The sequence below is a fragment of the Varroa destructor genome, unplaced genomic scaffold (genome assembly GCF_002443255.2).
Source record: "Varroa destructor unplaced genomic scaffold, Vdes_3.0 BEIS01000002.1, whole genome shotgun sequence".
Taxonomy (NCBI): domain Eukaryota; kingdom Metazoa; phylum Arthropoda; class Arachnida; order Mesostigmata; family Varroidae; genus Varroa; species Varroa destructor.
This window is the reverse complement of record NW_019211455.1, coordinates 60,193,857-60,212,701: the sequence shown is the minus strand read 5'-3', so window position 1 is coordinate 60,212,701 and position 18,845 is coordinate 60,193,857. Positions and strand designations below refer to the sequence as shown.

The following is an 18,845-nucleotide window of genomic DNA, read 5'->3' as shown; positions in this document are numbered from 1 at the left end:
TGGCGTTCAAGAAAAGTGGCCGTCAAGAAAAGATTCCCACTTACGTATACGTATAATCAAATAGGACGATAAAAATCTGATGCTTACCTTGCTGCAACGAGAGTACGTACTTCTTGAATGTTGTACCCAAAGGTTAATTGTATATGTATTGACAGTAATGAGGTTGGATAACGTATTTCTCATGGAACTCCTACAAGTCGAATAGTACGTGACTCATATCTTTGAGATTAATAAAATGTTCTTTATGCACCCCCCTCTAACTAGAAATTTATGTTACAATCCATTCACCTTGTCTTCAAATTCTAGGCTTATCGGTTTTGATATGCTCTTCAGCTTATCGTGAGGTACGCTTTGTAGTAATTATAGTAGAAACCGGACCATTATCACTTTCCTCACGCATCACTCTTTAGCCATTACTCAGCCAAAAATTTACAGGATCCAGTTATGTTTAGAAGATAGAAAATGTATTACGAGACTGCCTCGAACATCCAAGTCTAATATACCAGTTATAATTTTTTGAAGTCCCGCCATGCTACGCATAAATATACAAGTTCAGAAGTTATATAAAAGGAAAAAATTATTTTAATTATTTATTAATCCATTATACAATCGAATAGTGAGTTTCCAGTTAGTCCATACACGTTTGACAGTACAATGCTGATAGTGCGTATATGTTTCAAGATGAAAATTTAAAACTGAAAAATTATTATGTTTTAAATGTCATTTGGTTAATGCTTATGGTGTTGTCATTAAGTTTGAATCAAAAATAAAGATAAAAATTTGAATGAAAAATTAGAATGGCATTCAGGGCCTGCTATTTTATGATATAGTGCAAATGCAATTGCTTGTTTTTCTTCTGTATTTCTGATTTATAACATCCATATTACACGCCGTAGTCATTTGCCTATGAAGCCTACACAAGGGTAATTACTGATGAGCTGTGCAGTGATTTAACAGTAAGCTTGTATAGGTTAAGCATAAGCCACTATAAGTTTAGTATTTTATCTGGATTAAATAACCTGTCGCAAAACACTCTATTCGACTAACTAACCATAATGTATTGTATTTCTTATGCTTTAGGTGTCCTCAGAGATGCCGGTCAAGTAAAAATTATCTAAGGCAATTTTGCCGCTGACAGGCTAAGTGAATATCTGTGTCCGAAGTATATGCACGCAAACATTATCGATTTGCGTGGTAAATTGTAGTGTGCGCTGCGACTGACATTGACTCCGAGAAAGCTGCACTATCTATATGTGTCTTCTTTACTATTTTTTTAACAAAATCCCTTTTAAATCAGGATATATGCAAATGAAAGAATCATTATCGCTATAAAATAAGAAAAACAGTTACCCCTAATGTCCAGCTTTCACTTATGTCTGTTGTAAAAGACTTGTTCAATATGTAATGTCTAACCTCCCATATCACAAATGTAACCCTAATTCTTAAATATATGTTAATGACAAACCAAGCCAAAACGAACAAACAACTATAGGGGACATACGTTTCTATTTTAAAGACAATTGATTTGGCCAATAGTAACCAGTGCATTTTTTTGTTCTAGGATATAATTTTGTCTTTATTTTTGAGCCTGAAAGGAAAAAGAGCATATTTCCCTCGAAAAATATTGTATACACGTAACATTGTATGATACCAAAGGTTTAATTTATCACTTACAGGTACCATTTATTTCTAGACGGGCAGGCAGGTCGAAAAATAGTGTATGTATAAATAGAATTTAGTACTATAAGGCATACGAAATAATGTCGATTTACCAAGAGAAAGGAACGGTATTTTTACGACTCGGACTAATAACACGCGTGTCCCAAGTTACCCGTATTGTTGGAACACAGGCAGCTCTTATGCTATTTACTCTGTATTTTCAAATATATAATTATGACTGGGAAACAAATATATAGGCGGAAGAAACAAAAATTGATAAAAATGCACTTTGAGAATTGATACCTGGCATTTTATTATTGTCCTGAAAGGCGTCTCTATCTGACCTTGATTACTTCTTTTCACGGATGGTAAACATGGTTGTTCAAAACAAACTGCATTGCGTGGTGGCATAGTCAGTTATCAATTCGATGGTAACTCTTATTTACACACACAAGATTTGAGAACTGATATTTAATCAATGCTGACAAGAAAAGCCTCCCGATGCATCCTAATCGTTTTTGCTAGTGATAGGTCGACTTAGTACGCTTTGTCATTCCCTAAGCTACAACTCTTAAATAAATATAAAAAAAATTCGCCTCTCCCATACATATGTTGATAGCAGCTTAACCGTTGTACGGTGCTGCTATTGCCACAGCTACTATTGCCTTTACGGTTTTTATCTACGTATAGCTTCTACCAAAGTAACTACTATGGCACTGGGTCGTCAGTGCTTTCAAGCAGTTCGCCGTATTCTTTGTGCAGAATACCGCAATCCGACCGCTTATTGTTTTGCTGGTTGGAAGCATGCCATACCACATTCAAGTTGTTGCAGAAGAAATAAAGCTCAACGAGTGGAGATCTCGCGATTTTCTGGATAGCTTGAAAAAGAGAGTGCTTCTGTTATATTGTTAGGCCATTTTGTAGATGTTAAGCCTGTATCACTACATATAAGAAAGGTTTTTATCAAGGCAATAGAAAGAGAAATAGTTTTAGCAACCGAGACTACTACAAAGATGATTCTGGTTACACGATTTCATCGGTTATCACTGTAAGACATGGAATTTTTAAGAAGTAGCTGTTTCATTGAAATGGAGTTGCAATCAACAACTATTTCTACATTCTTGGTTTGGAGACTAACTTCCTGGAGTGCTGCTAATGTAGTAGCTAATATTAGAAGAATGGGTTTTTCTCCATGTAAACATGTGTGCCGAGCGTCGTCGTGTTAAGCGCCAAAATTCGAGCAGAGTTTTTGCCACCTTCTTTGTTGGATACCTTTGTTTAAGAATATATCTCAGTGTTTGAAGACTACCATTTAAATTGGGAAAATACGGATGTGAGAGTTAATTAAAAAGTTTTGAGGCTGATCTTCCAAAGTGTTTTTGTCGCCGTAAAAATAATTTTCCTTTATTCGATACGCCAGTTCATTTTGTTTTCTAGTCTTCGAAACATTCATTGATGTTTGAGATAAAGCTCAGTTATTTTAACGAGCTTTCATTGATCTCGTCTAACGGCTCGCATCTATTCTTTCTGAAGGATTTATTAAATCTTAAAGACAAAAAAAGTAACGTGGATCTAGGCTGGATAAATGCAAGATATGGGGTGAAATGGAGATCAAAAGGTATGACAAATAACTGATACAAGCAGCAAGATCTGAGCTGGTGTATTAGCGTAGTGAACCCTCGAAGTAGTCCTCCGAAACTTCACCTCAGGCACCATATGGGCTTTTCTAAATTTCATTGTTCTTAAATTTTTCGGAAATACTCTCTAGTGTAACAATAATAACATATTAAAAATGCACGGTTCTGGTCGCAATATATCCTTTTCTAGTCTTCAACGCTTTTTCCCGCCTACCTTATTAAACATTTTTAATGGAAAAATAATTTTCTATTATAGTTGTATGTAATATTTTACATAATGACTAGTTTAACACTTTGATGAGACTCATTGTTCTTTCTAAAGCTACCGCACGTTGTTCCGATTTTCTTGGAAGCATAGTTCAACTCCGCACAAATATGAAGCGTCTAGTTAAACAAAAAGAGAAACGGAAGTTTAGAGCTATTAGCTTTTGTCGAAATTGGTGAACGCTTGTGCATACGTGTAGGTAGAATCAGCTTTTTTCGTAGTAAAAAAAAAACGCATATTTTGTGTAATTTATAATTTCAAATTTTTTTTTTATAAATATGTGAAATATTTATAGTGAGTGAAAGCAAAGTCACAACATTAGAATGATACAATGAAATTGCTTTTTGCTACGTTTCAAATTACATAAATGTGTGCATGCGGATGCCCTTGGTTTGTACTACTTAATGTTGGTTTGACTTATCTTAATATTAGGTCAGCAAGGCTAAAAGAAAAGTATTTGAAAAACGTAACATATCAAAAAAACCTTAAACATGGATTCTATTATGGCAGCGTAAGGAGTTAAATAATTTAGACCGTCGGCTTTAAGTTTAAGTTAATTTTAACTGCATAGCGTAAATCATAAACTTCAGCTCATTGCGTATGCATCTTGAGTCGCAAGAAATACTAAACATAGGCAACAGCGACTCTTTACCGAAACAAAATTTGCTAAATTTTGTTATTATACTGCTGAAAGTCATATCTCTGTGCAAAATTCGGTACTTCCGGCAAAACCAATTTTTTTCGCTAAGAAGTATACATGGGATTTCGCCAGTGTTACTTTTTTTAGATTGTAAGTGTGCATAAAATAGAGGATGCTGAGGCTATATGCACTAGGTTATTTGGGCAACAGCGTTTTTCAAAAGAAAAAACGCAGGTCAAAATTCTCTTTGACCAGATTTCGAAAAATGTATAATCTAATGTTCTATAACAGTCATTCAACTGAATGATGATATCTCGGAACTACATAGGCTGATGAGTCAGCATTGGTCGTTAGGTACCTGGTTTGTATTGAATGGGATGTTATCGATCCCAAATTTTATAGAGAAACTGAAAGAACTGATCTTCCTCGATTCGGCCTAATTCGCATGTGCATTTACGATCGGTGCGAACAGGGCGATAAGTATTGACATGATTCAAGGTACTGTTAGTCATTTTTTGTGAACTAAGATAAATCAAAGGTATAACGTCTAATATAAAGTATACACCCCGTTCAAAACTAATGTTTTTTTATGTGAAAATAAACCTGAAATTTGGTGATTAAGATTATGCCTGAGCCTCTGTCATGCAGTTCGCATATTCAGAGCATTATCCAATACAACTCTTTGTAACAACTATACTTCAAAGTGCCAAATTGAAACGTTTAGCCGCGTCGAGACTTTGCGATAGCTGCAGAAACATAAATAAGCCTACAACTATTATAGATAGTTAAAAATGGTGAATTAAGTGAAAAAGTTTGTTGGGTGGAATCGATCACCGTCAACGGTGTCCGAATTTGTTTGAGGTTTTGTTCAAAATTAGTATCCAAAACAGCACTAAAAATAAAAGTAGAGCGGCAAAAGATGGCAGCAGAACTACAGAGGGCTGTAAAAATAAGCTTCTGTGTCCTGTAATGACGTATGGAGAACTGGCTACAGCTATAAGTTAACAGACACCGTATCAAAACTCCAACGCGCATACCAGAGCACCAGAATGTTGCGACTAATGACACGGTCTAATCGATACTCATCTCCTTAAATGCAAATTGTTGACAAACATTTTATATCGATATCAAACCTGAAAAAGTGGATCGTAGACATATATGTGAGGAAGAATTGAGGCCACCCGAAATCAAACCAAATTCAAGCCAAACGACTTATTTGGTAGTGAGCACCGAATCGATAGGCATACAGACTCCAATATTTATCGCTCTAAAGTGTTTCTGCCTAAAAATAAATGCTTAAAATAGATGCTTAATCGATTTCAAAGAACGGAGCTTTATTAGGTTTATTACAAAGAAAAACTATCTGGATGTTATTTGCATTGTCTTTTTTTGACTCTCATTTAGCAGATGAGCAGAAAAAGTTTTGCGCAATATCAATGTACCTATCGTGGTGGCTTGCAAAACTATACCTGTAGCGACTAATTTTGCCACGTGTAACAAGAGGGATGTACGTTTAAGAGGCTCATACAGTTAGCACTTATTTGCTGTATAAGGTCTTTAGCTCTAACTGATCTAGCTGTAATTACTAGAATGCTTTATAGGTATATAGCGTTGTGGTGAACAAAGTTCCATAAGGTCCAATTACTTATGCTCAGCTTCATTTTTAGTAATTTACTGAGTTATTGGCAGTAAAGGGCAAATCTTAAACAGGGCATTCTCTCTCTTGTAATAGTGTATTAATTTGGTTCATTGCTAATCAGGCAAAAAGGTCAAACCATAAAATTTACAGAAACATTAGCTTAGCCACTTTAAATGTATTATCAGTACGCCCAAACTGATGTATCATATACAAAAAACGAGAATATATTTATTGGCTGTCACTATTCACCTTGTTTATTTAATCGGGCAGTTATACGGCATAGGTTTATTTTTCGGCACGAGCTCGAGGGAAACAACTCGGTAAAGCTAACAAAGCTAGCAATCTAATATTTAAGGGCTCCTATTCACCTCATAAAGGCAATTTTCAAAGAGAATAAGTACTAATATCATTATTGCTTATATTTTATGATATATCATTATTGCTTGCGTATTTAGAATACATCCATTTTTTTTTCCTGTAAATATGTTTGATATCCCATATTAGAAGGAAATACACTTAAGTTCCGTAAAGAAACTAAAAGCTCAGAAATGTTTGTTAGTCTAAGTATTTGCCTAAGTATAAGGAGTAGTCAGGTACACGCGTTGAAGTTGTATAGCTAGTTAAAAGAGGCAAACTGAATTATTTACTCACCTAAGGAGTGTAATTGCATAAACTTTTTACTTGCTTTTTAAAGTACCTTACGAGCATCGATATTCGAACATATATGTGCACACAAATACCCGAGTAAAATCCAAAGTCTAATACGAATTTGATCCGATTAGAACACTTCGGTTTAAGTATGTTAAACTGTTGAGTGAATAACGTATCCTTTTTAAATTCTGATAAATCTTATAAAGATATGAGAAGCAAAAGTTGAGGTGCATCTCTGCTGTGAAATAGTACTATTTTATTATATGTTAGGTTCAGCTGTTGTTGAAAATAACACAATTCACATAGCTGGAAAGCTTGTTAGATAGCGATCTTCCCAGTAGTGCGCTATATGCAATGAAGAATCTGCTGACTTACGGGCGGTTCATATTAACAGTCTGCTGGGGATATGTTTCTCACCAAGATTTGCACGGCTTATTGAATTTTCTGCCCTGATTTAGGAATTTTCTGATAAAGAACGATGGGTGGAGCTTTCAGAGGATTTTTGATTGGTCGTGCTCACATCAATTACATACATTTCGCACTGTTCATAAGCTCATCGGCGAAGTTTAATTATTGTGGTGATTTAGTTTAATTTTTTTGAACTTGCTCAATTTTAATAATATAAGGGAAGTACTCCTGGCATCTAGCGAGCTCATTTTGAATAACGCACAGCTATTTAAGTAACGACTTCAGCGTTTCAAGTTATACATCAGATACTGTGGTTAAGAACTCTTTCAGACAATTGACCTCTCGGCTACCTTTTGTGTTTCTAAGTTTGGTAGGCAAACCCGTTGTTACTACACCATCACTGAGGTCATCTTAATAACTCGAACTTGAGCAACATATTCTTAAAGATTTTTAGTAACCAGAGTACGTGGTGAATCCGGTTTACATGAGAGATAAGCGGTCATGCTATCGTTGCGTTGTAGATAAACACTTGTTCAACCTTGTATAGATTTTATTATAAGTTTATGCATTAGATCTTGCGGATAATCTTACTGACTTTTTTCCAGATTTGTCATCTGCTAACGAACAAGTTGCACATGGGAATGGCAAGCTTTACAAACCTGTTGCATTAGTTATTTTAACTTATTGTAATAACTTTGTCCGGGTGATGAAATTCCCTTTCTAAGTTCAATTAAGATGAACACACCATCCTACAAAGTGCTAGAATTTCTATAGAGAACATACAATAACAAATGGAGACTAGTTAAAGAAATGAAAGCAGTTGCAAACCAATTTCCAAACCAAAAGAATGAGAACAAGTTAATGTGGTGACTAGATTTTTATTTTATATTTATATTCAGTTTATAATTCTTTAATATTTAGTTTCCGGTTCTTCATCTTTTAAACATTTTTTACGTTTTATATGTTGTTTTTTAATATTGCACTTCTAGTATTTATTTGCCGAAATGTATAAATTGTTGCACCTAGATAAATTATATATCTACTTTAGTGCCTGAACTTGAAGCAACCTGAATTATAAAATCGAGATAACTGTATAACCCGGAAGAAACTGTGATAGGCTTACTTTTCGATGGTACATAATACTTGACCGTTAACAAACTAGAAATTGGGCAGAAAATCGGCTTGTGTCTGTAAACATCATTCTAACATATTTGAAAAACTCTATCGGCTCAGATATAGTACATAGTTTTCTAGCTGTAGAGGAGTTAATGATAAATAGTAGCGCGAAATACGACCATACAAGCAGTTGATATAACCCATAACTGTGTTATTAGTATAAACAAAAAGGGAATATTTGATTGCGTTTCCCTCGGTTTTTTAAAGATTTGGCAGTATTAGTTTTCTTTTGCTTTTGGAAAACCTGAGGTTTTTAAAAATAAACATTAGATTTTTTTGTTGGCAGCAGGCTGTATCTGTAAATATAACCATTGAACCATGGAAATAACATTACACACAAGTACATCAGCAGACTTAAAGGCGTACAGCTTGTCAAACAATGACGAAGAAAGCCATGAGCTGCAAGGAGCTCAAATGCGTCAGCATGGTGGTATTTAAGTAGTATCACCGTATTCATTAGTAAATGTCCTGTATTGTGTCCAAGTTAACCTCATATATATATATATATATATATATATATATATATATATATAGCGTTATCAAACGAAGTGCCCTTGAGCTGGTGTTTGTTTTAAACCCATACGAAAAATCGACATATGTTGTGCAATAAGATTTTAAATACCAACAAAAGTCTTGATGTACTAAGATATGAACAAGGTGTACCAAGTATGCGAATAGAAAAACTTAGTGAATTAATTGTAAATGTATATTTCCACATGTTGAGCGAACTAACATCGTAACGCTAGTCACCTTAAGTAATTTTGATGGTGGGTTTTATCGTAATTGTACGTAAAAAATGTCTGGTAAAATTATCTATTTACAGTTATTGTACTCTACTATATCTGTACACATAACCCTTCTCAATAAAAGCATTTTAATTTAATAAAGTTTGAATCAACAAGTGATATGGCCTGATCTTCTAAAACCCTATCTGTGAGGTTTACATTTCTCAGTTAGATTTAACGCTAGAGCCGTTTGGTTTGATTGATGCTGTGTTCCAAATAAGAACTGAATTTTCAATTGCTCTTACAGGTGTATGATGCTTCATCTAGGTTTCAACGAGATGAAAGACCTGAAGTGAGTAAGCAGACATGCATGGTAACTTATTAACATAATGGTTTGTGTATATTCTAGGTGGCGGTGAGGCTGATGTGCAAGAGTTCCTGATAGCGATATATGCCCTGTTTGCCATCGGTTCATTTTTGGGTTCGTTAACCTTGAAGTTAGAAGATTTTACTATTAAGGATTCAGAATAATTCGTAACTTGTATAAAAATTCTGCATTCGCCAAGCGCTTCCTATATTACACTTTAACCACTGCTGACTATAATTTTTCGGCCGATCAAAATAAGACGCGAAAAGGCGTTGTAATTTCTGCCATTATCCAATCGTTTGCTAGTAAATGGTGCTAACCAAACAATTATTCTGCTGTTGATACCCGGTATTTGTAGTAATACTCGGGTTCTTAGGCTGCTGTGGAGCAATTCGCGAGTCCCCTTGTATGCTGTGTACCTTCTTTGTGCTAATGGTCTGTGTGATTGTAGTCGAAGTCGGGGGTGGCGCGCAGGTCTGGAGTCAATCAGAACCCATTCGCGAATCGGTAAGACCTCTGGTAATAGAAGTTGAAAGTTATGAAGAGTAATACCTATTAAAAGTTTATGTAAAGATCCTATCGGCTAGCTCTTTTACTGAAAATAAGCTAGTTTTTCTTCCTTGCTATTTTTCTTCCATGCAGAAGCCGCTACCATGTAGGATGTGGTATGTGGTAACTCGATTTGACCGCGAAGGTAAGCGGTGTTTGTAAAAATAGTTTGGACACTTTTGATTATTACTTTACAGATTAAGAAGCAACTGTCATTTGTTATTCAAGAGGAGTACTCCCCCACAGATACAAATAGCTTTTTCAACAAACGTATCGATCAGCTGCAGTCAACCTTTAAGTGTTGCGGTATCATTGGAGCATCCGATTGGGCGAATTCCAAATACAACGGAATCACTGGTATATATCAATAGAGTATATATATCTTTCTTACTTTATATTGAGATAAGGGATGCATCTGAAAGAATAATTATTTGGCGTCTAGATATCTACTTCCTTTAGTGAACTTACTCGTTTATATCAAACACAATATGGCTTTATAATCTCGTTTACTACAGACGTAACTTTAGATAAATGCCCTCGGTAATTATTATTTTATAGCTCTGGTTGGGTAATCTCTACGGGACAGCTGCCTGATGTTGCAAGGAAATTGGTTGCCTCGATTTGCGGTCAAAATCAGTGAGTTTCGTGACCTGATAATAACCGCCTAAGTGCGTTTTACAAAAAGAAGTCTTTATTTATTATTATTATTATTATTATTATATCCTTAAGATCATATACTACTTCTTAGATATCATGTCGCACTCTGTAAATAAGATGTCCACTGTAAGTTACATAACCTGTTACTTGTTGCAGTATGTCGAGCTTAGGTGCACAATTACTAGCTTAATTACAGAATCAAATTATTATTCTTATTTTAAAAAGGTACGTATTAATAGTCGGGTTATAGTAGACCGTGATCACAAATAGGCAAGAAGCTTCGGTATCTCTGTGTGTGAACAATATAGTGTAACTTTAAAAAAAATTGAAAATAGATTTAATATTGAATTCATTCAAAACCTTGGAGTATTAAATATTCATTTCCACTTGCTTTATCCAATAAAATATAAGCTCTATTCTGGAAGTAGTGTAACAAGCAGGGGTATATGAATTTTTCTACGAGTAATTATTTGTTTATGCAAAAAATGTTCTATAGATCTACAGTCATTTTTCAGATACAATAATTCTTTCTCAGCGACACACAAAATTCTGGTTGAACTCAACACGTGTTCCAAAATAGTCAAGCAGATAACATGTTTTTACGGGACCCGAATATCGCCCGTGAGTCTCGATATTGCTGCTAGAGTTTGGTCATCAAGCAGAAACACCTTTACTTGATACCCCTTAATGGAGCGATAATACCAGGCACTCCAAGACAAATTAGTCTTGGGATTTTATAGGCACAGTGAATTGTCAGCGAGTACAACCTACAAAGCAATAATATCAAGCACACCTAATCTAATATTATTACGTATGACATCAATTAAATTTATTGCACTTAAATGTCTCTTTAGTAAGTTACTAAAGGAAGCAAAAGCGTAGTCCAGATTAGCGCAGATTAATGTTTTGACTATCTTCATTGCACTCATTGGAGCAACCTCTCACGTTATTCTACACATGCCTTTATGTATTTTCTACTTTAATTACACGTCCTATATTTCTTAGCTTAATTTTTGTACCTTCTTAAAAATTAATACCGAGGAACTCTTAAATTGATATGCTGATAAAGCAGACAGAGTCAATTCACTTTATAAACACATTCACAGATGCCCTCAGCTAATGTTGAAGGCTTTGGTTTTCCATGCCTCAATGCAAGCCAATAATTCCCTATGTGCAAGCCGCATCTTCGAGCAGTCTCTGCTATTTTAAGGAAGTTATCAGATTTATCGATTTTCCGGCTAGATAATTAAGAGAGCTCCATTATGTTGTGGCAATGAAAAGGCTTTTGACATATTGTTAATCACTGTAGCCAATACGATTATGAACAGAATCAACAAAAAAAATGCGCCTCTGTGGGATTCCAATCTTTCCTGACTCCACCGCAGTTGGTAACAAGTTTTCGTTTAAGCAAATAAGATTTGATGACTGTATAGAGCAGACAATTATATACAAATTTACAATTAAAAGTTTTCTTGTACGCTATTTACAGATTTATTACCTTTATTTCTGCTTGTATCATAAAGTACATCGTTTCCTAGAAGTCTTCGCCTCAGAAGACCCGCTGCAGTTTTTCCACCTTTCAAACGTGTTAGTAAGCCTGATATCCGTATTATTCTTGCCTGATAACATCCTTTCATATTGTTTTCTCGTGTGCCAGCTTCGTTGAAATGATTGACCAAAAAGAAATGCCATTGCGAAGACCCTCTTTAAGTGTTCTATACCTCTTCAAGTCAATCTCTAAAGCAGTTCACCATTTTTGTCTTTCATCTGTCAGGTGGACAAAAGGACGACAGTTATCGAACAGTACAGGCTCAATGTCTAATATATATCAGAATACTAGAGTTGCTTTAATGGCTACGGTGTCCAAATGGGATGCATGTGCTTATGAACATAGGTGCACCATCGTTCAGAAACGGCAGCATTAAGTCACATAAAAGGTCCGCAAAAGTTGTATCTCAGTGATTGGTAGAATAGCTCCGAAAACTATATATTTAAAATCTAAATATTAGAAAAATAGATATCTCCGCTCATGTTGTTTCATATTTTCGTCGATCAGTAATCTTGTTTATAATATCTTTCTAGCTTGCTGACAATAAAATAACCTTGAGCAGGCGGCCAAGTTCATCTAATGTACTTTGGCAACTTTTAATGCTGTACATAATTTCTTATGCTTTTAGTATTTGTGTAATATTTAACCTTGCCTTTTCGCTTTTGTCCACAGATCCAGCTACTTGATGCATGGCTCATGTGATAGCCGATACAAGTGGCTTCAAACTTCAATAGTAATGTGTTCCTTTGCCCCATAGCGTTTATACAACTTATTAATTTTATGTGGTCACTTAGCGGCCATGTCGTTATATAGAAGACAATTTCGCATTATTTTTTATCTAAACACCATAGTGTAGGTCTTTTTACAGATGTGAACTTCCCGTTTGATTCTCATTTTAAATCTAGGGTCCATTTTGATCATATTGTCCTTTTCCAAGAAGTCGGAATAACGCGTTATCCGCTGTACAGTTGTGTATATTACTTCACATACTTCGCTGACCCTTACGAGCAAATTATACCTCAGAAAAATATATATGTATATATATATATATTGAATACTTTCCTTCTAAATACGCAGATGATTGATTATCGCTTTCGAAAAGTGCCATCATTGCAACACTGATCAACCAATTTGTCCATTTTGCATTTTTTACATATTCGTTTATTCCCTACATGTTACCACGACTTTAATCTGCTTTGTTCTCTTTGAACATTCGAAAAACGTTTTTCGTATTTTAAACGAACTCGTGAAAACCAGCGTCGTCTTCTTTGTTCGTTATGTGAAGAAAAGGAACACGATGATTCGCCATGTGGATCCAGTTTTGACCCTCACACGACTTACCCTAATTTATTCGTTGTGAGCAGGAGTTTGTGTTAGGTCACGCGTTGAAGAACTTGCCCAACAGTACTTCTCGTCTTCGTTTAGCGTTTTTAATTTTAGAAGGTGTAGCACCACTGTGCGTTCTTCAGAGAGCCAAAAAAAAACGTTTTGATGATTTAGATGCTAGTATGGATATATTCAGATCAGGTTATCTCCTTAAATTTGCAAAACTAACTAATATAACAGATACGGAATAGTTGTTTCTTATCTTTATTAACAAACCTAATAAAATGAACAAAAAACATATTGATTGCTTTTAAAATAACTCTAAAGCAAAGAACGATTATTAAAAAATATTTAGAAGTTGGCTGTCTATTTCAGAAGCATATTTTGGGTACTGATGTACCACATAATATTGGACAAGATATTTTATCAAAGTATTGTACTCAATAGCTTCATTCTATTGTTTCGATAGCCGAGGAGATCTTTATGCTACAGATACACTTGATTTTGTTTCCTAACCTTGAATACACCTGATATTTTGGTTTTGCAGGGCCTCGTAGTTTCTTAGGAAACGTGGTCGGCGTTGTTCCTGAAGCAATCGGTGCTTATAGGGTCAGTGTTTATTTTGACCGTATTTGTAACGTGACGGTGAAGAGAGGTGTAAAAACCTTACACGTAGCGAAAAATGTTTATGTTTAATTGATAAAGATGCTGGTCAAGCTCTAAATGCATGTGTACCCTAAACTAAGTTATTTTTCCGATAACTTTTGTAGATATATAGGGCCATCTGCTCCCGACGTTCCACCTAGGTTCAAACGTTTGTGATCCATCCAAATCGTAACTACAGATGAGATATTCTTTGCAGGAACCGGAGAGAAATGCCGCTTGATCGTGGTCTATAATCAAAGAATGGCACTCGTTGGGTTTTTTTTACAGAGACTGTTGTTTCAAGGCTCAGTGCTTAGGACAGCATTATAGACTTCACTTTTTAGTATTTTTTGCGCAGTTTAGTGCGATGGTTTAAAGCTGCTAAGTTCGTATATATCGTCCCGCCCCGCCTTAGGCACTCACAAAAAGTTCGCATGGACGAAGTCATTAATACGGTTGTTGAAGACACGTAAAGGAACCCCAACACCTCCATTGTTTGCCAGTTATAACTGATGGGTCTGTCGCAACTGGTCTCCTGTGTGATGTATGAAAACATCGATGTTCGATACTATAGGACCCCGTTAACCTAAAAGCTCAAGTCTACAGAGTACGCAATGCGCGATGTGCACGGGCCGAATGGTACCTGAAAGGCGGCGCTGATTTTGTATTGAAAATTATCTTTTAAGTTGATCCGCATCTTTATCTAACTACGAAACTGCCGTATTCTCTCGCTCTACATATAAAAAAAAATTATGGGCTAGAATAACCGCATAGTGCGATTTCTAAGCTCCACTAAATAATTTATAAGGAGGATTATCAACAGTTAAATAAAAATTGTTTGGTGGAGCTTAGAGATCGCACTATGCGGTTATTCTAGCCCATAAAAAACTTGTTTATATATCAGACTAAAAAGACGTTGTTCGATTTAACCTGGATTAGTTTGACCTCTATGCTTTTAATGAGCACGAAATTGTTAAATAAGATACATGAACGCATAATCTGCCGGGGGGAGTTCGTACCATACGATTTGACGTCGTTAGACTTTTCCCGGTAAGGTTCAAAGCAATTATGTTCCGATTCAGGCGATTGATCGAAACTTGTGCGCTTCATTCTAAGCACGTGAAACATTTCGAAGCTGTAGCGCAATGAGTAATGTGTAAAATATGTCTGGTTGATAACATGATTTTGGAATTGTGCTTACTAGACAAATTGATATAATTTTTTTTGGTGTAATATTAGAATATAGAAATTAAAAACTTTCCTTTTTGTCCGAAATCGATAGTCTACGATATTGCCAGTTTTTATACGACTTCTGAAAAGTCCGAAAAAAAACATCCATACAGCAAACTTTTTCGGCAGTTTTCAATAAAGATAGTTTTCAAAGGCTCAAAGATTGTCTTTATCTAAATACAATCTTAGAAAATATATATAGGAAAAAACGCCAATTTAGGTACCATACTTGGTATGCACATATGCGTCTGCCGTTCCCGGTATATCGGTTTTGAATTGTAACACATGGTACTAGTTTGTCGAATGTACTACATCGACATCGTATGTTAAACGTCAATGCTTTAATATTTAAAATATTCACTAAATGTCACTTAAGCTATTACTTCGGAAACTCTTGAAACTTCAGAAAACTTTTCGATAACTTTTTTACATTAACCAGTAATTTTTATTATCAGTAAGGCTAAGCTTTCAGCCTAAGACTCGAATCCATGACACAATAGCATTCTCTGCTTCTCTATAAACAATCTCCGCTGCATGCACAAAATGGTTGTACCGCAAACATAAATAAAGTTAATACATCGAAAATACGTAACTACCTTCATGGGTAGTTCGAGCCCCGTTAATGGTATATGCTACATAAATAAAAACAAATATAAGCTTGTAAACATAAATATAAATAAATTAATGTATTTATAAATTAATTGTATACTTTTTGTTTCGTTCCACCTTTCCAGGTACCTCCCTCATGTTGCGAGTCCAAGGACACTTTAGTTTGCGACGCTGCGCGTCAAATTCAATTTTTCGGTGCAGCGACTAAAGCGCTTCACTCTAACGGTTGTCTGTCAGTCCTTTTAGGAGGTCTCACACAATATGCTACTCTTGCAGGCGGAGTTGTTGCAGCAGCCGTTGGACTGCAAATTATTGGGCTTATATTTACCTTGCTTCTTTGCTGTGCTGCACGGAGGGATCTAAAGGACTAGATAAAAGTCACAACAATCTAAGAAAAAGTGACCGATAGCTATCCAATGGTAATTTTACTAAATATGACAGCTTTAACCGCAAAACTTAGAGCGGTGTTCCAGAAACCCGCGCTTGTAGTTACGTCCTCAATATGAGTGGGACAATTTTAAATCCAGAGAAGCCGAGAAGATAGCCAATTAAACAACGATTTTGTTCTATCTTGTGGCGTCCATGAATACAGTAAATTATAACAAAGTAAGAAATAATACCAGCAATTGATCTAGATCTTTTCTTGCAAATTATTTTCATAACATCTCACTATATTGTGGCACTCGATTTGCCTGTCAATTGCTGAGGCTTTAAAAATATGTAAAATTTGAAATTTGAGATTTAAGGTAACGATTTTCCAGCAGTTAATACAAGTTTTGCTTAAAACGAATGATTAGATGTTATGTTACATTACAACTAGATTCAAAATTTGTCTATAAGCTCCACCGTTTGTAATGTTGTGTTGAACTCTTACGGGAATGACGGAACTGAGTAGAGGCAAAATACAAGTACTCTAGATATATTTCTAGGGGTCAACTAAGAAATAGAACCGGATCGATAATTGAAATTAACTATTATTATTATTATTAAAAGTTTTGCTTGGTTCTGCCTAGCTGTCTTTGGACTGCTCAGTGTTAGAGAATGTGTGTTCCGCTATGCAGCTGAAATACCTTCTCCGTAAGCTATTGTTTAATATTGCCATAATAATAATACAAATATGGAAAATGCTAGCTCTAATAAGAGATCCTAATGCTTTAGATAATACATAATACTACACCAGGTAATACGAAAAGTGGAACAACAAGCCTAAATTTTTACACTCAAACAAAGCATAACAAAGACACTGAAAGCGTGTATTGTTGATCAGTTGGTGAATTTATTATTGAATACTCAATACGAGCCCTGAAATGAAATCACTTCTTGTGATTTCTCAGTGTAAACGCAACGAAATAACAGTAGAATCTACACAATATCATTATATTACATGGAAGGCACAATTATTAAAAACAATTTGATCGATGGACTCTTGGCCGGCCAGCTAAAATACTTGGCTAACGTAATCTCGTAAAGAGAGCGGTGAATGGAACAAAGTGACGTACGCAAGCTTTCTCATCCTCGTCATATTATGAAAGAAATCCTCATGGTGTTTCTGCTACCGTCTGATTAAAACAAAAGCTTAAATTAACCTAAATGTGTGATCAAAGACTATTGTAGTTAAACATAAGAAGTGAAAAATGTTTGAATGAAAGATTTGCCACTTTCGAGCCACCCGGGCGTCTACTAGCTTGAGGTGAGCTTGGTGGATATATTTTATCATATACCTTCTCTAAAGGTAATACAATGCATTGAACCATTTAAAGTTTCTATATGCTTTTTATTATCAAAGATGCTATTATTAATTATTTAGCCATCAAAATGAAGACAGATATCACCATACATTTATGTTTGGCTCGGCATAGACGACGGGGCCGCATTGACTCTGTAATTGTTATTGGAGTTGCGATCCAATCCTCGACACTACTTCTGTGTGATGAGTAGATAATGAATGCTACTATAATCGTGGGCCGTATCATTCAGCACTGCTTAATAATTAATCACCAAGTCGGAGAAGCTAACCATTATTCTAGAAGTTTGGAAGTCATCATTAGAAGTAAGCAAAACAAAAAAAACGACAATGAAATAATGCTATAATGTAATATAACAACATTAACTTATTTTACGCTTTTTAGAAACTAGTGCGCTATAATATCATTATCACATGAAAACTTCGTAACCGTCCGCGGAGCGTGGCATTAGGTAGGCGTCTGGCTGCAAATAGGTAAACAAAAAAAAAACTAGGAAAAGACAACTCAGAAACTCTTATATATAAAATTACATGATAAATACCAGTAGCAAAATGCTGTCCATAATGTTAGTTGGCGACTGGCTTATACACAATGTTGCGTACAGTCACTTACATTGCCATCCGCCTCGCATCATGAAGCATTATAATGACTAAGGATGCACTGCTTTGTAATCCATGTATATATATATGTGTTGTTCCAGCTGAACAATAACAATAAGCGTAATGGAATGATAATATAGGATAGTATACAAACAACGAGCAACTTTTTACTCGGATGTTCTCGTTAACAAATGCATAGAAGCATGTTATCAAAACCGGAAATATAAAAGAAACTTCCATTCATATTAAAGTGTCGCCAATAAGTCAACAACGGGAGTATTCTGCTTTCTCTGCAATGTGAGTTTTTCTTTGTGTAGCCTAAGAATCAGCGACGGTATTGCAAAAACAAGAGGTAGGCACTAGAAGCGATCGTTGTAGACGAGTTTGTACGCTTTGAAAATATTAGTATCGTGACCATTTGGCATTTGGATAATTTTTTGCTTCAGACACTGTCTATGCTAGTAGGAAGTACATGGACTCTGGGTAGTTTAGGCAATTCGGTTACTTTTGATGGCAATATTAGATACCTTTTACACACCAGATCAATCCCTTAAATGCTTGGACTTACTTTAGCTAGCGCCGCCTCCTCTTATATATATACCTGCTGTGTTTTATGTTATAGCAATATTTGATTTGAGCTAAATAGGGCTGCATTGCAAACTAATATGAAAAAAAGAAATGGGTATGGTGAATATGGTGTTAAACATGTAGTACCGAACATTATTTAGACCTAAATAATGTAATAAACTGAGGAATGAATGAATGAATA

At 35.3% G+C, this 18,845-nt stretch overlaps 1 protein-coding gene across 2 annotated transcripts in view; it reads left to right on the top strand.

The window, feature by feature from the left end:
* LOC111243997 (tetraspanin-8-like) overlaps window positions 1-18,845 on the top strand; it is a 38,737-nt gene that overhangs the window by 9,573 nt on the left and 10,319 nt on the right. Inside the window, exons 2-6 of one of the 2 annotated variants that reach the window (XR_015320300.1) lie at window positions 9,210-9,281; window positions 9,526-9,674; window positions 9,914-10,073; window positions 13,796-13,857; window positions 15,858-16,151. Coding sequence is in view for 1 of the 2 variants with exons in the window: in XM_022790491.2 (XP_022646226.1) it covers window positions 9,210-9,281; window positions 9,526-9,674; window positions 9,914-10,073; window positions 13,796-13,857; window positions 15,858-16,103 (689 nt within the window). In the remaining variant the exon portion in view is untranslated. Of the gene's footprint in view, window positions 1-9,209; window positions 9,282-9,525; window positions 9,675-9,913; window positions 10,074-13,795; window positions 13,858-15,857; window positions 18,373-18,845 lie in introns of those variants that run through there. The other variant, XM_022790491.2, reaches the window with a different exon arrangement.